Source organism: Pelodiscus sinensis, chromosome 24 (genome assembly GCF_049634645.1).
Source record: "Pelodiscus sinensis isolate JC-2024 chromosome 24, ASM4963464v1, whole genome shotgun sequence".
Taxonomy (NCBI): domain Eukaryota; kingdom Metazoa; phylum Chordata; order Testudines; family Trionychidae; genus Pelodiscus; species Pelodiscus sinensis.
This window is the reverse complement of record NC_134734.1, coordinates 1,871,245-1,889,098: the sequence shown is the minus strand read 5'-3', so window position 1 is coordinate 1,889,098 and position 17,854 is coordinate 1,871,245. Positions and strand designations below refer to the sequence as shown.

At 50.8% G+C, this 17,854-nt stretch overlaps 1 protein-coding gene across 1 annotated transcript; it reads right to left on the bottom strand.

The window, feature by feature from the left end:
* Positions 1-9,688: 9,688 nt before the first annotated feature.
* On the bottom strand, positions 9,689-17,365 carry LOC106732863 (interferon-inducible GTPase 5-like). Its single transcript, XM_014579862.3, has 2 exons — positions 16,605-17,365; positions 9,689-11,425 (listed from the first exon to the last, which is right to left on the bottom strand). The coding sequence occupies exons 1-2, from the start codon at positions 17,363-17,365 to the stop codon at positions 10,183-10,185; spliced, it is 2,004 nt and encodes a 667-aa protein (XP_014435348.2). The 3' UTR covers positions 9,689-10,182.
* Between the last annotated feature and the right edge of the window lie 489 nt (positions 17,366-17,854).

The following is a 17,854-nucleotide window of genomic DNA, read 5'->3' as shown; positions in this document are numbered from 1 at the left end:
CCGCTAGTTCGAACTTAATTCAAACTAGCAGAGTGCTTAATTCGAACTAGGTAAACCTCATTCCACGAGGACTAACGCCTAGTTCAAATTAACTAGTTCGAATTAAGGGCTGTTTAGCCACTTAATTCGAATTAGTCGGAGGCTAGCCCTCCCCAGCTTGCCCTGGTGGCCACTCTGGGCACCACCAGGGAAATTCTTCTGCTCCCCTCCCGGCCCCGGAGCCCTTAAAGGGGCACGGTCTGGCTAAGGTGCCAGTGCCAGGTGCAAACTTGCCAGCACCCAGCCAGCAGACCCTGCACCTGGCACGGATCGAGCCAGCCACCCGCTGCCACCCAGCCCTCCCCCTCTTCCCGGGACTAGTCTAGTGGCTCCCGGGAGCCTGCCCGGGGCCGCAAGAGGCGGGCGCCCGCCTGGTCTAGTGCGGACATCGTGGACCTCATCCGCGACCTCCGCACTAGGCACAGGAAAGTGGCCGTCTAGGGCAGGATAGCTGCCAGCCTGGCCACCCAGGAGCTGGTTTGCATGAAAATCAGGGTAGTCCAGTGAGACCCCCGAGCCTGAGCCGGGAACTTAGAACGGCTGTACTGGGTCAGACCAGAGGTCCATCTAGCCCAGTAGCCTGTCTGCCGACAGCGGCCAACACCAGCTACCCTGGAGGGGATGGACCGAAGACAATGACCAAGCCATTTGTCTCGTGCCATCTATCTCCAGCCTTCCACAAACAGAGGCCAGGGGCACCATTTCTACCCCCTGGCTAATAGCACTCCAGGGACCCAACCTCCATGAATTTATCTCACCTCTCTTTAAACTCTGTTCTAGTTGTAGCCTTCACAGCCTCCTGCAGCAAGGAGTTCCACAGGTTGACTCTTTGCTTTGTGAAGAACAACTTTCTGTTATTAGTCTGAAGCCTGCTACCCATTCCTTTCCTTTGGTGTCCTCTAGTCCTATGGGAACTAATGAAGAACTTTTCTTTATGCACCCTCTCCACACCACTCATGCTTTTATAGACCTCTATCCTGTCCCCCCTCAGTCTCCTCTTTTCTAAGCTGTAAAGTTCCAGTCTCTTTAGCCTCTCTTCATATGGGACCTGTTCCAAACCTCTCATTATTTTAGATGCCCTCCCCTCTCCCACCCTTTCTCTTCCCCTCTCCCATCGTCTTTTCCCAGTCTCCCCCAGTTTTGTTCAATAAAGAGAGTTTCTATTTTTGAACACACGTGTCCTTTATTTTGTACATCAGGAAAGGGGGTTAGGGAGGGGTAAGTGGAAGGAGGTGAGGGAGGAATGGGGTATGAGCCCCCGATGGGAAAGACTGGGCTGGCTCTGCGGGCTGCTCGGGGTGGAAGCTCTCCTGCAGCCCCCCGAGTGCCCCTCCCCAGATGGCAGCCTGCAGCAAGTGCAGCCAGGCTGATGGCCGAGTGCTGTGATATGCCGAGTGTGGGCACTCAGGGCACTCCAAGCCAGGACTGCTTTGCAAGCGGGGCACCCCTGAGAAGTGTCTGTCCGGGGTGGGGGTCGGGTCCCTTTAAGCACAGCCCTCGGTTAGCCTGAGACAGCAGCTCCACGCTCTCAGTCCTAATCTGATGCCCTGCCGGCACTGCTTCTGGCCATCCTTAACCCCGGTTCAGGGTCCACTCAGTGTGGACATGCTAGTTCGAATTAGCAAAATGCTAATTCGAACTAGTTTTTAAGTCTGGATGCGCTAATTCAAATTAGCTTAGTTCGAATTAACTAAGTTAGTTCCAATTAGTGCTGTATTGTAGACATACCCGAAGTGTGGTTTAGGTGCCACTGGACTCCTCACTGTTTTGCAGACACAGACTAACACGGTTACCCCCTATTGATTTTTGTACAGCCTGGTGCACCCGGTGGCACAGTGCTCAGGGGTGTGTGAGGGAATCTGCTAGTCCCTGCATATGGAGGAAGGGTGGAGCTGGCAATGGGGAGTCTGGGTTCATCTGGGCTTTGCTTGAGGTTTGGAGTTCATGGAATAATCCTACAGCAACACTCAGGCCCCGTCTGTGCCCCCCAGAGCCCTACAATAGCAAACCAGGCCCCTGGCAGCCTGTGTCCAAGACACTACAAGATCCACTCGGCTCCATGCGTACACGCTTCCCTGGAACTCCCACAGTCCCCAGCTCTCACCAGGAGGCTGAAGGTGACTTGGCCCAGGGCCCTTGCTGAAGGCAGTGACACGCTAAGGGTATGTCTACACTACCACCCAAGTTCGAACTAGGGTGGTAATGTAGGCATACCCTAAGTGAGCAGGACACTGCCATGTTGCTCACACCAGCCTCTCGGGGACTCTCCCCCTCACACAATCAGCTCTAGTGCAAACACCAGCATCTCCTCCTCCTGTGGAGACAAGAGCCCCCGTGAGCAGTGGCAGCCCCTGGCTGGAGTGAAGGACACCCCCAGCCTCCCCCAGGGACACCTGCCATGTGTCACAGACCCACAAGGCCTGGCCTGGACCTCCACTGTCACCCGTCTGCTGGGAGGGGCCCTGCAATGGGCCGGGCCCCAAGGACCCACATGGGTGGGACTTCAAAATAGGGCCCCTGGGTGCCAGTGATGCCAGCACTCAGCAGTGTGTCCAGCTGAACCAGACCCTGCGAGAGTCTGCAGAGGAGCAGAGTGAGGGGGATTTGGGAGCAGCCGCAGACACTGTCCTGACACCACACAGACATGGCCCAGACACTGCCACCGACACGGCCTCCAGCGAGGCTGACGGGGGCGCTGCAGTCATCCCCAACAGGAGGGTTCACCAACGGGAGGCGGCCAGGCAACTCCCCGCAGTGCACAGGCCACGGGGCAGCACCAAAGTCCCTGCGTCGTCTGCACCAGAAACTGCAGGCAAAAGCGGGTGAACAAATCTGCAGACACCCCCTGGCGCCCCGACCAGGCCTCTTCTAGCTGCAGGGCTGTCCCCAGTGAGCCCCGGGGTCAGGGGCAAACCCCACCCCTGCAGCCTCCCCTACCTCTGCTCCGCCCCCGCCCTGCCTCACTGCGCCCCTTCCCCAAGCCCCACCCCTCCTGCAGCCCCTTCTACCCATTGCACCGTCCCCCAAGCCCTCTCCCTGCCCATCCTCAGCTGGGGGATGATCTGGGGGCCTGGCACAAGAAGGCAGCAGGGTCAGGCCCCACCGCACTCCCCATGGCGGGGGGAATGGACAGCCCCAGCCCTGGCCCAAGGATCGCAGGGCTCAGGGGAGTGGGCTGGGGCCAGGGCCGGGGCTCTGCTTCCCACTCCAGGGAGGAGCAGGGGTTGGGAGGCCAGCCCAGCGGAACAGGCGGCCAGTCACCTCTGGCTTCTGCCGTCGTGGGGAGTGTGTGGGGGCGGCGCTGGAGCAGGCTCTGTGTGGGGTCTCTTTGTCTTGCCGGAGGAACTTACGAACCTTAGAACTGCAGGAGGAACTGGGCAGCAGGGTGCTGAAGAGCAGCGCTGGTAACACCAGAGAGCGCTGGCGGCTGGAACAGCTGAGAACTGCACCGACGACTTTTAATCGCCTCAAGTCAGAGAACCCGGCCCTGACGGGCTAAGCAGCCCCCTTGAGCAAAATGCCTTTTCCCCTCGCCCCTCTCCACAAGGAGAGATGCACAAACATGGGACATTTGACATTTTTTAAGAAAAGGACCAAAAAAATGCAGAGGCTAGTTAAAAAACCCACTCTCCTTGCTAAATTGGTCATAGAGCAAACCTGTGTCCATGGAAGGGGACCATCTGGCAAGAAAAAAACAGATCAGATGAGCTGGCACAGAACCAATGAACTGGAAAAACTGGCTGGGGAAGGCATAGCGAGAGGAGTGAAGGAAAACGTACAGACCTCGGAAATTCACATCCCTGTGAATGGTGGTGACTTGGTGATAGTGCGAGTGATTGAAAGTGTCATTGTGGGACATTAAGGAAAACGAGCGGGTGAGAAGTTAACTCTGCAACGGTGTTTTCATAACTACAGAAGCCTTTCATGTGGTCATCAATTCCTTCGAGAAAAGCAGCTCTTCTTTCACGCTTCCATCGCCAATGAATCGAATGTAGACGAGCAACTGACACCATTGTGCTACGTTAGTAGTATTGCGGGTCGGTGTGTGTGCTTTTTTTGTTTTTGTTTTTTTTTCTCCTGTGTTTGTGAGTGAGGCTTTTTTTCCCCACTTCTCATTTGCCCTCCCCCTCCCCTTGATGGAGTTTGTGCTGTGATTGGCTGTGATTGGTAGGGGCTGTGATTTACTGTGATTGGCAGGTGGAAACTGTTGGCTTCTAATTAAAGTTTGAATTATAGAAGCCTCTGCTGATTGGCTGAGCCTTGGTAGGGGGAGGGACTTTCAGGCACTCCAGGGCTTTATAAGGCAGTGGGCAAGTGACCAAGGAGCTTGTGAACAGGTGAGTGCTAACAGGGAGTTTAGAGAGGGAGTTGGGAAGGGCGCGAGGTTCTCTTGCCTTTCTTTTTAAATCCCTTCTCCAGGACAGCAGCGATGGATGGTGATGGGTCTGCTGCTGTTACCTGCACAGCGTGTGCCATGTTTGTCTTCCTCCAGAAGAAAGAACGGATTTCATCTGCACCAAGTGCAAGCTGGTCGACATTTTGGAAGAAAAAATTAGAGGACTGGGAGATCCACTGTGGCAGTGTCAATCTTCTGCTTAGTGTAGACGTGCCCTACAGAGTTAGAGATTGGCTCCAGCCTAGAAGCTGGAGATTTAATAGCCCCACCAACATGTTTTTCTTGATATCCAACCCCCTTTCCCAAGGTATAAATACCCAGTCTCAGTGTCCGACCTGCTGTATCCAGTTTATGCCTCGTAATCCCTGTGTCCCTAAGAGCAATACAGCTCAGATGCACAGTGTCAGACTGAATTCTACAGCACTTTATTGCAGGATAAAATGCACCTGCTCCAGGTTTGGAAATATGATCAAAGCACAAGCAAGGAGCTCAAGGAACGGTGACATTGACTCCACATTGGTAACAAAGCACGGACCACGAAGCAGATATGTAGCATCACACAAACCAATCACCATGACAGCGCAGCACCCTGTGATTACAACCCCAGCCCCATAGCTCAGACTGAACATGGTCACTGATGCCCAGATTGTCAGGGATTAAAGGCATCAGCAGTAGCTCAAAGTGCAGCTCAGGGATCTCTAGACTCTGATTAACTATGAAGCCTCTGATGCAGGTTCAGCAGCCGGATGCTTCCACACCCTGCCCAGGGCACAGCTTTGTTACAGGTTAATACAGCCTCTAATTCAGTGCCACAGCCAGAGCTCAGAACCTTTCTCGAGCCCATGGGGAGAGGCTGGGTGACTGGATGTGCGCAGAAGAGCAGATCCTCAGCTGGGCTGAATGGGACTGAATCACAGGAGCTGCGTCCATTCACCCTTGGAGGTGGGAGTCCAGGCAGGTTTGCTCTCAGGACAGCTAACCCATATCACCGTTCTCCCTGCTGCCACGGTTACCCAGCTGTTTTCAGTGTGCTCGCTCCAGAAGAGCAAATATGGGTATGTCCCTGTGAACCAGGAACCACATACCTTCCGACTAACCCCTTTGTAGATACAGCTGTGGTGATGGAAGATTGCTTCTCTCCGTGTAGCTACCACCACTCTGGGTGGAAACAACAGGAATCCCCCTTCCGGGTGCGTATGCTGCATCTGCATTTGTATGCTCCGTAGCTACGGTGATGTACCTCCGCTGAGATACATTCTCCATAGTGCAGGCCGCGCTGTAGACAATACTGCAGCTAAAGAGCTAAGTGGCTCTCACCCTTTGGTTTTCATGGACCACTGGAACACTACTGAGGCTCTTGATGGACCAGTGAATGGTCCTTCCACATGTTATTTGTATTGTGAGCTGACTATAGGAAAGCGCTTTGGATAAAAGTGCAACATACAAATCATCATCATACTATTGATTTACTTGGGGGTTATGCCCCCTGCTCATTACGCTGGCCAACCCCCCATGAGAGGGAGACAAACTCAGCTCTCCCCCGGCCGCTGGGGAAGGCTCGGCTGCATCCATGCCAGCCCAGGCCCCTTCTCTGCTCCTCCCTATCCCTACCCTTGCTCCTTCCCCGTCCTGCACCGCACCACGTCTGGCCCTCTCCCCCAGCCTCGAGGGTGTTGGGTGAGGCTGAAACCACATGTGGCCAGGCCAGGTCCTCCCCCCCCCCCCCCCCAGCCTTCCTGTCTGCCCAGAGAACCAGGGAAGGGGAGAGTTTGCATGGCTTCCACCCGCCTGAGTACAGGGGTAGGGGGAAGGGCCACAGGGCCCTGTCCTCCCTGCACATTCCTCCCCCCTCCGCATGGCTCATGGATGCTCCCCCATTCCTGTAGCACCATGTTGGGGATGGAGAAGGGCCACGCAGCTCCCAGGGCTGCACAGCTCATGGCTGGTGCCCTGTAGCCCAGAGCTCTGGAGACACCTCATCGGGAGGGGCCAGGCCTGAGCTGCACTGGCCCTGCTTTCACTGGGCTGTTGGGGAGGGGTGGGGAGGGCCCAGCCATGGGCAGCCCCAGCTGGACACATGAGCCTTGGGAAAGGCCAGGCTGGGGGCGGGTGGGACTTTTCCTGTGGGACGCAGAGGGATATAATGATGTCACTCTGTCATCCCACAGGAAAAACTTTTTTAAAGATATAGAGAGATTTGTTGTCCCAATTTCTCCGCACCATCTCTTCTCACCCCATTGTCTTCCCACCTCCTCTTCTCTCTAAGGGTAAGTCTACACTACAGCACTATTTCGAATTAACTTAATTTGGAATAGTTAATTCAAATTAAGCTAATTTGAAATAACGCATCTATACACAAAAACTATTTCGAAATAGCGTGTCCACACTGAGTGGACCCTGAACTGAAGTTAAGGCTGGCCGGAGCCAATGCCGGCAGGGCATCAGGTTAGGACGTAGTGTGTGGGGCTGCTCCATGAGGCTAACTGAGCTCCCTGCTTAAAGGGACCCTACCCCCCTCCAGACAGACAATTCTCAGGGTTCCCTGCTTGCTTGTCTACCTCGATGAGGGACAGCAAAGCAGTCCTGTCTTGGAGTGCCCTGAGTGCCCACACTCGGGACACCACAGCACTTGGCCACATGGAGCCAGAGCTGCACCTGTGCTCGCCGGGGCGTCTCATGGGGTTGTTGCCATCAGCCCAGCTGAACTCACTGCAGGCTGCCATCCGGGGGGGGGTCCATCAGGGGGCTGTCAGGATCCAGGAGGCCCTGAGGCAGAGTGTCCACCCCTCGGAGCCTCCCCAGTCCTCCCCACCGGGGGCTCGTGCCCCATTCCTCCCTCACGTTCATCCACTTACCCCTCCCTAGCCCCCCTTCCTGATGTCAAATAAAAGACACGTGTGTTCAAAAATAGAAACTGGGTTTATTGAACAAAACCGGGGGGGATTAACCTCTGGGGAGACTGGGAAAAGGAGGTGGGAGAGGGGAAGAGAGAGGGTGGGAGAGGGGTGGGAGAAGGGAGCTGGAAGGGGAAAGCAAGGGGAAGAAGGGGGAGGGGAAGCTCAGGGCCCGGGGTTGGGGGTCTCCCCAGACCAACCTGACTTTCATACAAACCTGCTCCTGGGTTCGCATGTGGCCTTTGGTGGCCAGGCTGGCAGCTATCCTGCCCTAGACAGCCGCGTTCCTCCATCTAGGGCTGAGATCGTGGACGTTGGGGGCATCCCCCCCAAACCTGAATAAGGTCCATGATCTCCACCCTGGACCAGGATGGTGCCTGCCTTCTCCAGCCCCTGTCAGGCTCCTGGGAGCTGGCAGACTGCTCCTGGGGAGCAATGGAGGGCTGACTGCCAGTGACTCGCTGGCTCATGTTTTGGGGCCACTGGATCAGAGGCCCCGGTGGCCACTGCTGGCTCTGGGCTGGCAGGCATGGAGCTGGCACGGTGACTGTGGCCAGGGTCTACCCCTTTAATGGCTCTGGGGCTGGGGGAGAGGAGAGTAAGCTTTCCTGGTTGTGTCCAGAGCGGCCACCAGGGCTCCCTGGGAAGGGCTGGAGGCCCCCTATTTCGAATTAAGTGTCTACCCAGCACTTCATTCGAAATAGCTATTTCAAATTTGATGTTACTCCTCACAGAATGAGGTTTACCAAATTCGAAGTAAGTGCTCCACTATTTCAAATTTATTTCGAAATAGCGGTTTGGCTGTGTAGACGCTATTAAAGTTAATTTGAAATAACGGCTGTTATTTCAAATTAACTTTGTAGTGTAGACAGACCCTAAGACTCCTACCTCACCTTACATGTATCTTCTCCAAGATCCAGACACCTCATTAGTGGAGGCATGCCTGCATGGCTCTCCTAATTAGGTAGGGTGCACTATACAGTGTGTAGCCCTCTTTCGCGTGGGTGGCTGCCCAGGTGCATGTCTTAGAGGGAACTACCTGAATGGTGTCCCCAGACCACAGTCTGAGAGCCTCTGGTATAGACGCTTCCTGACCCAACCAAAGGGGATTTTCCATCAAAGTTGTGACTCCACCTGTCTGAGATACAAGAGCTATGTTGCTCGAAACATTCTTCTGTTGATTTAGCCCAAATTTATAGTAGGGGTTTGGTTGACCTAAGTACGGTGCTCAGGGTGTTACATTTTTCACAGCCCTGTGCAATGTAGCAAGATTGCTCTAACTCAGTGTTTCTCACCCAGTGATACACGTACCCTTATGGGTACTTGAGAGCAGTCTGGGGAGTACATCAACACAAAGGAAACTTGGAGAAAACTGAATTTTTGTTTTAAGTTTTACAGTGCGGCTACGTCTACACTGGCATGATTTTCCAAAAATGCTTTTAACGGAAAAGTTTTCCGTTAAAAGCATTTTCGGAAAAGTGCGTCTAGACTGGCAGGATGCTTTTCCACAAAAAGTGCTTTTGCAGAAAAGCATCCTGCCACGTTCTATCTCCTCAGATCCAGTCTCCGCTGGCCAGGGGGCTGCTGTCGGACATGTTGCTTTTTTGCTGTCTCTCACAAAGTGACTGGCAGCCCCTGGAAGTGAAGTGGGCCCAACCACTACTACCACCAGAAGAGATGCTCCCAACTGGGCCAACTGGGGGCAGGGCATGACCTGGGGCTACACAGCTCCAAGAGGGAGGTCTGCACTGTACCGTAAACCTGGCCTATGGGACATGAGCTTGTGCTCTCTGTGTTCCCATGTTTGCATATGAGCCTCCAAACTTCACTGTGTTTACACGTGCTGGGCCTCCCGTTCAATGCCAAGCCAGCGCCTCCACAGTGCAGTGTGCAGAGCTTCCGGCTGGGGTCTGCACTTCGAGTGATGTCGACACACGCATCCAGCTAAGTGGATTGCTGCCCAGGAAGGCCTATGCCCTAATAAATGTGCTAGGCTGTGTCTAGACTGGCCAGTTTTTCCGGAAAATCAGCCGCTTTTCCGGAAAAACTTGCCAGCTGTCTACACTGGCCGCTTGAATTTCCGCAAAAGCACTGACTTCCTACTGTAAGAAATCAGTGCTTTTTGCGGAAATACTATGCTGCTCCCGTTCGGGCAAAAGTCCTTTTGCGCAAAAGGGCCAGTGTAGACAGCTCAGATTTGTTTTCCGCAAAAAAGCCCCGATCGCGAAAATGGCAATCGGGGCTTTTTTGCAGAAAAGCACGTCTAGATTGGCCACAGACGCTTTTCCACAAAAAGTGCTTTTGCAGAAAAGCATCCTGCCAATCTAGAAGCTCTTTTCTGAAAATGCTTTTAACGGAAAACTTTTCCATTAAAAGCATTGCCGGAAAATCATGCCAGTCTAGACACAGCCCTAGTGTTTAAGGTGCCCCAGTTGTGTCCATGCTGCAGAATGACAGGGCGTGGCCTTACGTCACGTAGCCTTGGGGCTCTAACCTGTCCCCACCAGAATTCTAGGCCCTAGACCTACGAGCTCATTGGCCCGAGTCAGACTGATCTGGCTGTGGAAGGAAGCAGGGCTTGGATTCAAATCTAAGTCAGAGCCCAGGCTTAATGTGCAGTGTAGACAGACCCTAGAAAGACCCACTAAGGAAGGACTGGCTGAGAGAGGCAGGAGCAGCAGGACTTCCCGAGATCCCTGGAAGGGGAAACAGTGAGAACTGGCACTGGACATGCCGGCTGAAAATGGTTTGTTGTCTTGCTGGGGTCTGAGACACTACAGTTGCAGAGAAGACGCTAGGGGTGTGGCAGTGTTACCCTGGGATGCTGGGGACAAGCTCTGCCATGTAACATTGTTACTGGCTCCTCTCTGCTCCTCCAAAAGCTTTTCTCAGGACTCGTTGAGCATCTTGTACAACTTCATCCAGAAATGTCTGTAGCATTTCATATGTGATGTTGTAAGATCTCTTTGCCATTATCCCGGTACCTATCAGTGGTACCACAATGATAAGATATTTAGCTGTCGTCATACGTTTCCCTGTGGCCTCTTTGAGCCGTTTACGAGCCTCCTCTCTTGTTACGTCTTTGACCATTGCAGACTGTATCACGGATTTCAGCTCATGAACAGACTTCCCCACCTGCTTAGCGAGTGACGAGAGGGAGTCGTCGTCCAGGCCAAAGGCCTTGCAGTACTCGGCCATGTTCTCCACCAAGATGTTGACTTCACACCGAACCAAGAGACCCGGCACCGGAACAGCAGCGATAGCGCAGGACTTCAGGGCTTGTTTCCAGATCTGTTCCTGCAGGGTCTTCTGTTTCTCTATCAAGATTTCTTCAGAGGTGCTGGGTAGGGCACAGAGGAGAATGTGCCTCTTGTGAGTGTCCAGGTCATTTGCCAAAGCCTCCTGCAGTTGGGGAGAATCGTACTTATCAAAATGCCGACTTGACACGATAAAAATCCATGGGGTGCTCACATTTAGTTTGTTCAGCATCTCCAGACAGTTGTCTCTGATTTTCTGAAGAGTTTCCTGTTCACTGAAATTCAGTTTCTCTTTTTCATTAACCAAGTCCATGTCCACCTTGGAGCGGATGAAGTAAAACTTTTTCCCCGACCTCTGGATCTCTTTGGCAAGCATGATGTCAAGTTCAGTGACGCGCCCCTCTACCATGATGATGAAGAAATCATACTGATCAAAATTCACGTCCTTCAGGTATGTTTCTGCTGGATGATCCAGCGTTCCAATCCCAGGCAGGTCCCACACAATCACATTTGGGTGCGTGGGGTGGTCATAAGGAATTGGCTTTTTTGTTGCATCCATCGTCCCAGTCCAAGCTGCACTTTTGTCATTGTCAGTCAGGCCCCTGATGGCGTTGACGAAAGACGACTTCCCAGTGCCCGCGTTCCCTGTGACAGCGATGTTGAGTTTGGTATTTCTTAGCAACTCGTCGGACTTCTTCACCACAGCAAGGGCTTTTGAGAGGTTCCCAGTTTTGGCAGCTTTCTGGAACTCTTGAGTTTCCTCCTCAGCCAGACCAGGCAGTTTGCTGCCCCATTTCAAAAACAAATTTTCCCAGTGAGATTTTGAATGTTCTGCCACTCTGAGAAAAAAAATCACAAGAGCCATTGTCAAAACCACAGTCGGTAGAGTCAGAGTCATGGTCTACATCTAGGCTACAGTGCTTTTCCGGGATACTAGAGGTATTGCAGAAAAGCAATGCTATGTGCAAGGCACACATCTGCTTTTCTGAAAAAAAAAATCAGAAAAGCAGATGCATTCTTTCGCCAACCCTATAAACCCTGTTGTACAAGGAAGAAGGAAAGTGCTGAAAGAGCAGGTTTTTCTGAAATTTCGCACTGTGTAGATGTGCCAAATTTTGGAAAAACCTCTTCTGAAAGAAAAGCAGGAGAAGATATGGAAATTGTGGTTTGTGTATCTTTTTCTGACTTTCCTCTGTAGTCTAGATGTAGCCATAGAGACAGAGTCCAAGGACAGATCATCTAGTCTGACATGCTGTATGTCACAGATCACTCCCAGTCTCCAGCACCTGCACAATAATCCCAGCAACCAAAGTGAGACCCAAAGGCTACGTCTAGACTACATCCCTTTTTCGGAAAAGGGATGTGAATTAGACGTATCATAATTGCTAATGAAGCGGGGATTTAAATCTCCCGTGCTTCATTAGCATAAAAATGGCTGCCGCTTTTTTTGGCACGGAGCTTTGTCAGAGAAAAGCGGCAGTCTAGACGCTGATCTTTCGAAAAATAAAGCCTTTTTCGAAAGATCCCTTATCCCTCATGAAATATGTCTCAGTGCAGTGGCCAGAGAGCACTGAGCTGCCAGGAAAAGCCTTAGAAAAAATTGCAGTGCTTCAGTTTTAAGTTTCTGAAGTCACAGGAAATCTCCCCCCGGCTCCCAGTAACTGACCAGGCTCTGACCACCTGATTTCATATCACTACAGGGCTCGGCAGCCTTTTCAAACCAAAGAGCCAACCACATCAAAATCTAGACCGAGAGGTCAACAAAGAGCCGTTCAAGAATGCCCATTTGCATGACTGAGGATATACAACTTCATATTATGGATAATTGACACATTGACTAATAACAGCATAAATGAACCATTGTACTGACAGACTTGACTAATAACAGCATAAATGAACCATTGTACTGACAGACTTTACTGAATAAGACTTCTGCTGCTACATCTTTTCACATATTTATTTAAAGTTTACATCAGACCTGGTCAAATCCAGCTTCATGAGGTATTCGGGCTATCTTCTGTCAATCTTATGGTAGGGGTAGGGATGTGAGGGTATGTCTACACTGCCACCTCAATTCGAACTAGGGTGGCTAATGTAGGCATTCGAACTTGCAAATGAAGCCCAGGATTTAAATATCCCTGGCTTCATTTGCATGTTCCCGGGCGCCGCCATTTTAAAATGCCCCGTAGTTTGAACTACCTGCCCGCAGCTACACGCGGCGCGGACTAGGTAGTTCGAATTAAAGCTCCTAGTTCGAACTACCATTATTCCTCCTGCAAGGAGGTTTAATGGTAGTTCAAATTAGGAGCTTTAATTCGAACTACGTAGCCCGTGCCGCGTGTAGCCGCGGGCAGGTAGTTCGAACTATGGGGAATTTAAAAATGGCGGCACATGGGAACATGCAAATGAAGCCAGGGATATTTAAATCCTGGGCTTCATTTGCAAGTTCGAATGCCTACATTAGCCACACTAGTTAGAACTGGGATGGCAGTGTAGACATACCCTGAGGGTGCATGAGTTTGGGTTGGAAAGAGAAGGGGCTCAGGGCAGGGGAGTTGGATATATGATGGGCTCAGGGCACAGGTTTGGGGTGTATGGATGGTTCAGGAGTTTTGTGGCTGGGGACTGGGGACTTGGGGGTGCAGGTGTCTGGGAATAAGAGGGGCTCAGGGCAGGGGGTTCAGGTGTTTGATGGGCCCAAGTCTGGGATGTGAGGAGTGCAGGAATATTATGACGCTGCAACCAGATGGTGTCTGGGCCCAACTGGGGGCTTGTTAGCCAAGCTTAATTTTTAAATAAAATATTATATCCAGCAAAAAGGTTTCAACATTGTCTTTACTTATGGGAGGAGTGGAGAACCTTTTTTGGGTTGGGGTCACTGACCCACAGAAAAATCAGTTGGAGATGACACAAGTGAGAAGCAAAAAAACCAAGCCCCTTCAGAAGCCTCCATCACTCACTAAGGGGGCAGAACCAGGGTGCAGCTGGGTGTCTGGCCAGGGGGCAGGGGCAGGATGCTGGTGAGTGTCTAGCCAGGTGACACAAATAGGAGCTACTAAGGAAAATCTGATTTACCTGGAGAGTGAGGAAAAGATTAAGCAACTGGAGATGCACCTGAGGGAGGGGGCTCAGGCATTCAGCCAATGAAATGCAGATAAGGAATTTCAAACCAAGAGAGAGGGTTTTTCTTTCTCTCTTCTTTGTTTGAGATCAAAGCAGTTTTTCCAGGTATGGAGGGAGATGGGCTTTCTGAGGAATGGACTTCTTAAAATGTGTAAGTAGGAAAATGTTTAGATAGTCCATCAGTCTTTATTGTTTTCCTTGTTTGGGGGGTTGGAGATCATGTCTGAGCTGGCTAATTGTTTTTCTCTTTTGTAACTAAGGATTATAGCCCAGGGATTTTTCATTACTCTGTTTCATTCCATGGCTATTTAACACCCAGTCATTTACTATGCTTGCAACAGTAGTTTTGTTTTGTTAATAAAAGTGGGGGGGTTTTGGTTTTCATTAACCGGTATTGGTTGATTGTTGTGTCTTTAAGCCTATGGTAGCAGAGCCCATTGTTTTCTGTGGAAAATGGATCTCTTGAGGATCCCCTCCATGATTTTTCCGGGGACTGAGGTAAGGCTGACAGGTCTATAGTTCCCTGCATTTTCCTTCATCCCTTTTTTAAAGATGGGCACTACATTTACCTTTTTCCAATCATCCAGGATCTCTCCCAATCTCATGAGTTTTCAAGGCTAATGGCCAAAGGCTCTGAAATGACATTTGTCAACTCCCTTAGTACCCTCAGATGCATTGAATCTGGACCCTGATGTACTGCGTCCAATTCTGGGTTCCCCCACTATAGAAAGGATGTGGGCTCGTTGGAGACAGTCCAGCAGAGGGCAACAAAAATGATTCAGGGGATGGAGCACATGACTTATGAGGAGAGACTGAAAAATTTGGGTTTGTTCAGTCTGTAGAAGAGAAGAGTGAGGGAGGATTTGATAGCAGCCTTCAAACCCTGCCGGGGGGTTCCAAAGAGGCTGGCGAGAGGCTGTTCTCAAGGGTGGCAGATGGCAGAACAAGGAGCAATGGTCTCAAGTTGCAGGGGGGAGGTCTAGGTTGGATAGTAGGATAAACTATTTCCCTAGGAGGGTGGGGGAGCACTGGGCTGGGTTCGCTAGAGAGGAGGGAGGGGGTGGAATCTCCATCCCTTGGGGTGTTTAAGTCCTGGCTTGACAAAGCCCTGGCTGGGCTGATTGAATTGGGGTTGGTCCTACTTTGGGCAGGGGGTTGGACTCTGACTCCTGAAGTCTCTGCCAGCCCTGGGGTTCTATGATCCCATGAATCTGTTACCTGGAAACTCCATGCAAACTGGAACCTCTGGGAAATTACCTTGATGTCACTTGGGAAAGACTGGGGTGCTGAAACGTGACACGGCACTAGACCAAGACTGCAGATTCCAGGTATGTGAATCTGGGATCAAAGAAATGTCTCTTCCATGACCTGGCAGAGCTCAGCAAATTATTGCAACAAAAAGGTAAAGAGAGGCCCCATTTGGAGTTGATGAAAATTCCTAGTATCTACACTGCTCTAGACTCGTGGACAAAGTCCTGTTTGCTCGCCACCCTGCATCTGGCCAGTTGTCACTGGCAAGTAGAGGCAACCACCAATGATGGACTGACGATGGCATTCAGCAGTGAACACAGCCTTGCCAAATGTCATGCCATGCCTTCGGGATTCTGTGGTGCCACCAACAAGTTCCAAAGGCTGATGGCTGCTTTACTGGCAGACTTACAGGACACATTTTGCCTGGTGTATCTGGATGGCACCATTGTAATTGAGAGACTATTTGGGGATCTCTTGCAGAAACTGGGTGCTGTGCTGGAAAGGCTACAGCAAGCTAGTTTAAAGGTGAAATCAGCAACATCCTTTTTTTTCTGTAACAAAATAAATTCCCCGCGTCATATGATCTTAAGGGATGGAGCAGGACTGGGGCTAAGTTCCAAGCCAGTGTGTTTGTAGGGAGCCTGATGTCAGAGTAACGAGGTGGCTCACGATGGCATGGTATGGCCATTGATCCTGAGCACCATGAATTTACAGAGATATGAATCAAAGCCAACATGATTCTGGGCTGCATTAACAGGAGTGTTGTGAGAAAGACATGAGACGTCACTCTTCCGCTCTACTCTGCGCTGGTTAGGCCTCAATTGGAGTATTGTGTCCAGTTCTGGGCACCACATTTCAAGAAAGACGTGGAGAAATTGGAGAAGGTCCAGAGAAGAGCAACGAGAATGATGAAAGGTCTAGAGAACATGACCTACGAAGGAAGGCTGAAGGAACTGGGCTTGTTTTGTTTGGAAAGGAGAAGCCTCAGAGGGGACATGATAGTGTTTTTCAGGTATCTAAAAGGGTGTCACAATGAGGAGGGAAAGAAATTGTTCTCTTTGGCCTCTGAGGATAGAACAAGAAGCAACGGGCTTAAACTGCAGCACGGGAGGTTTAGGTTGGACATGAGGAAAAAGTTCCTGCCTCTCAGGGTGGTCAAACACGGATAAATTGCCCAGGGAGGTTGTGGAATCCCCATCCCTGGGGATATTTAAGACCGGGTTAGATAAATGTCTATCAGGGATGATCTAGACAGTACTCAGTCCTGCCATGAGGACAGGGGACTGGACTTGATGACCTCTCGAGGTCCCTTCCAGTTTTAAGTGTTCTATGGCTCTATTAATGCTCCCTGTCTAAAAACCAAATCTTGCCTTCGATCCAGAGTCTGGAAGGTGAACGATACCCCAGAAGAAGGGTTATTGGGTGGCCTGTGTAAGGACTATGCTGCTCAGTCCTGTTGCTTTCGTAGACAACAGGAATCTGTTTCACAGACAACAGACAAGAGCTACCTCCCTTCTGGTTCCAGGATTTGGCTCCTCACACTAGATGGGACAGGATCCTTATTTTTGATGTTTTTCTCACTTAATATTATTTTAAATATTAACTAACGACCTGACCAAGGAACGGACCAAAGGGGTTTCTTACCCACTGCTCCCGGAGGCTTCAGTGGTCCCGGCCATCTCTGTCTTGTGGCCGTAAAGCTCCTTTAGCAAAGTCTTCTGCAGCTGCGGGGAATCGTATTTCTGAAATTCCCTACTCGAGACGAGGAAAACCTGTGGGGAGCTCATCCCTTCCTTTCGCAGGTTCTTGACACAGTCCTCTCTGATTTTCCGCAGTATTTTCTCCTCATTAAATCTCCTTTTGTGTTTTTCATTGTATAAGTCCAAGTCCACTTTGGAGCGCACAAAGTAACATTTCTTCCCCAGCCGGTGGATCTCCTGGGCCAGCGCACTATGGCAGTTTCTTCTCCTCTCTGAAGCGATGATGATGAAGACGTCATAGCGACTGAACTTCACTTGTTTCAGATAAGTGTTTGGCTGAAAGTCTGGGGTCCTGATTGCTGGCAGGTCCCAGACTATCACCGTGGGGCACGTAGGATGCCAATATGGTACTGGTTCTTTGGTCACTTCCAGCACACCGGCTTCAGCAGCACCTTCATCTTCCTCTCCCAAACCCAGGATGGCATTGACCAACAATGATCTTCCAGAACCTGACTTGCCCGTGATGGCAATATTGAACTCAGAGTCTGAAAAATTCTTAAACTTCTGCACCACAGATGCTGCTCCTGAGAAGTTTCCAGCTTTGACAGCAGCCTCGATTTGTTTAGTTTGCTCCACAGACAAACCAGGAAGAGCATTTCTACATTCTTCATATAGGTCACCAGAGGGAGCTTTGAGATCAGCCATCTTCTTAGGAAAAGAAATGATATTGTCAGTCCTATTTCCCCCACAGGCTCCACCAGTACATTGTAACCTGAATACCAGTAAATAATTCCCCGCCCCGGGCCAGGAATTTAACTGATCATAAATAAACCTTCAGGCTTAAATGGATGGAGCTTTGGAGCTAACTTTCTGTTATTAGTTTGAAGCCTGCTACCCATTCATTTCATTTGGTGTCCTCTAGTCCTTCTATTATGGGAACTAATGAAGAACTTTTCTTCGTGCACCTTCTCCATATCACTCATGATTTTATAGACCTCTATCATATCCCCCTCAGTCTCCTCCTTTCTAAGCTGAACAGTCCCAGTCTCTTTAGCCTCTCTTCATATGGGACCTGTTCCAAACCCCTAATCATTTTAGTTGCCCTTTTCTGAACCCTTTCCAAGGCCAAAACATCTTTTTTGAGGGGATGAGACCACATCCGTACACAGTACTGAAGATATGACATACCATAGT

What these genes read in the sequence shown, in the direction of transcription:
- LOC106732863 (XM_014579862.3), bottom strand. Translation starts at nt 17,365, where the DNA reads ATGGCTGATCTCAAAGCTCCCTCTGGTGACCTATATGAAGAATGTAGA. An exon ending in GAAGCCTCCGGGAGCAGTGG is followed by an intron (nt 11,426 to 16,604) that starts GTAAGAAACCCC and finishes TTTTTTTCTCAG; the next exon opens with AGTGGCAGAACATTCAAAAT.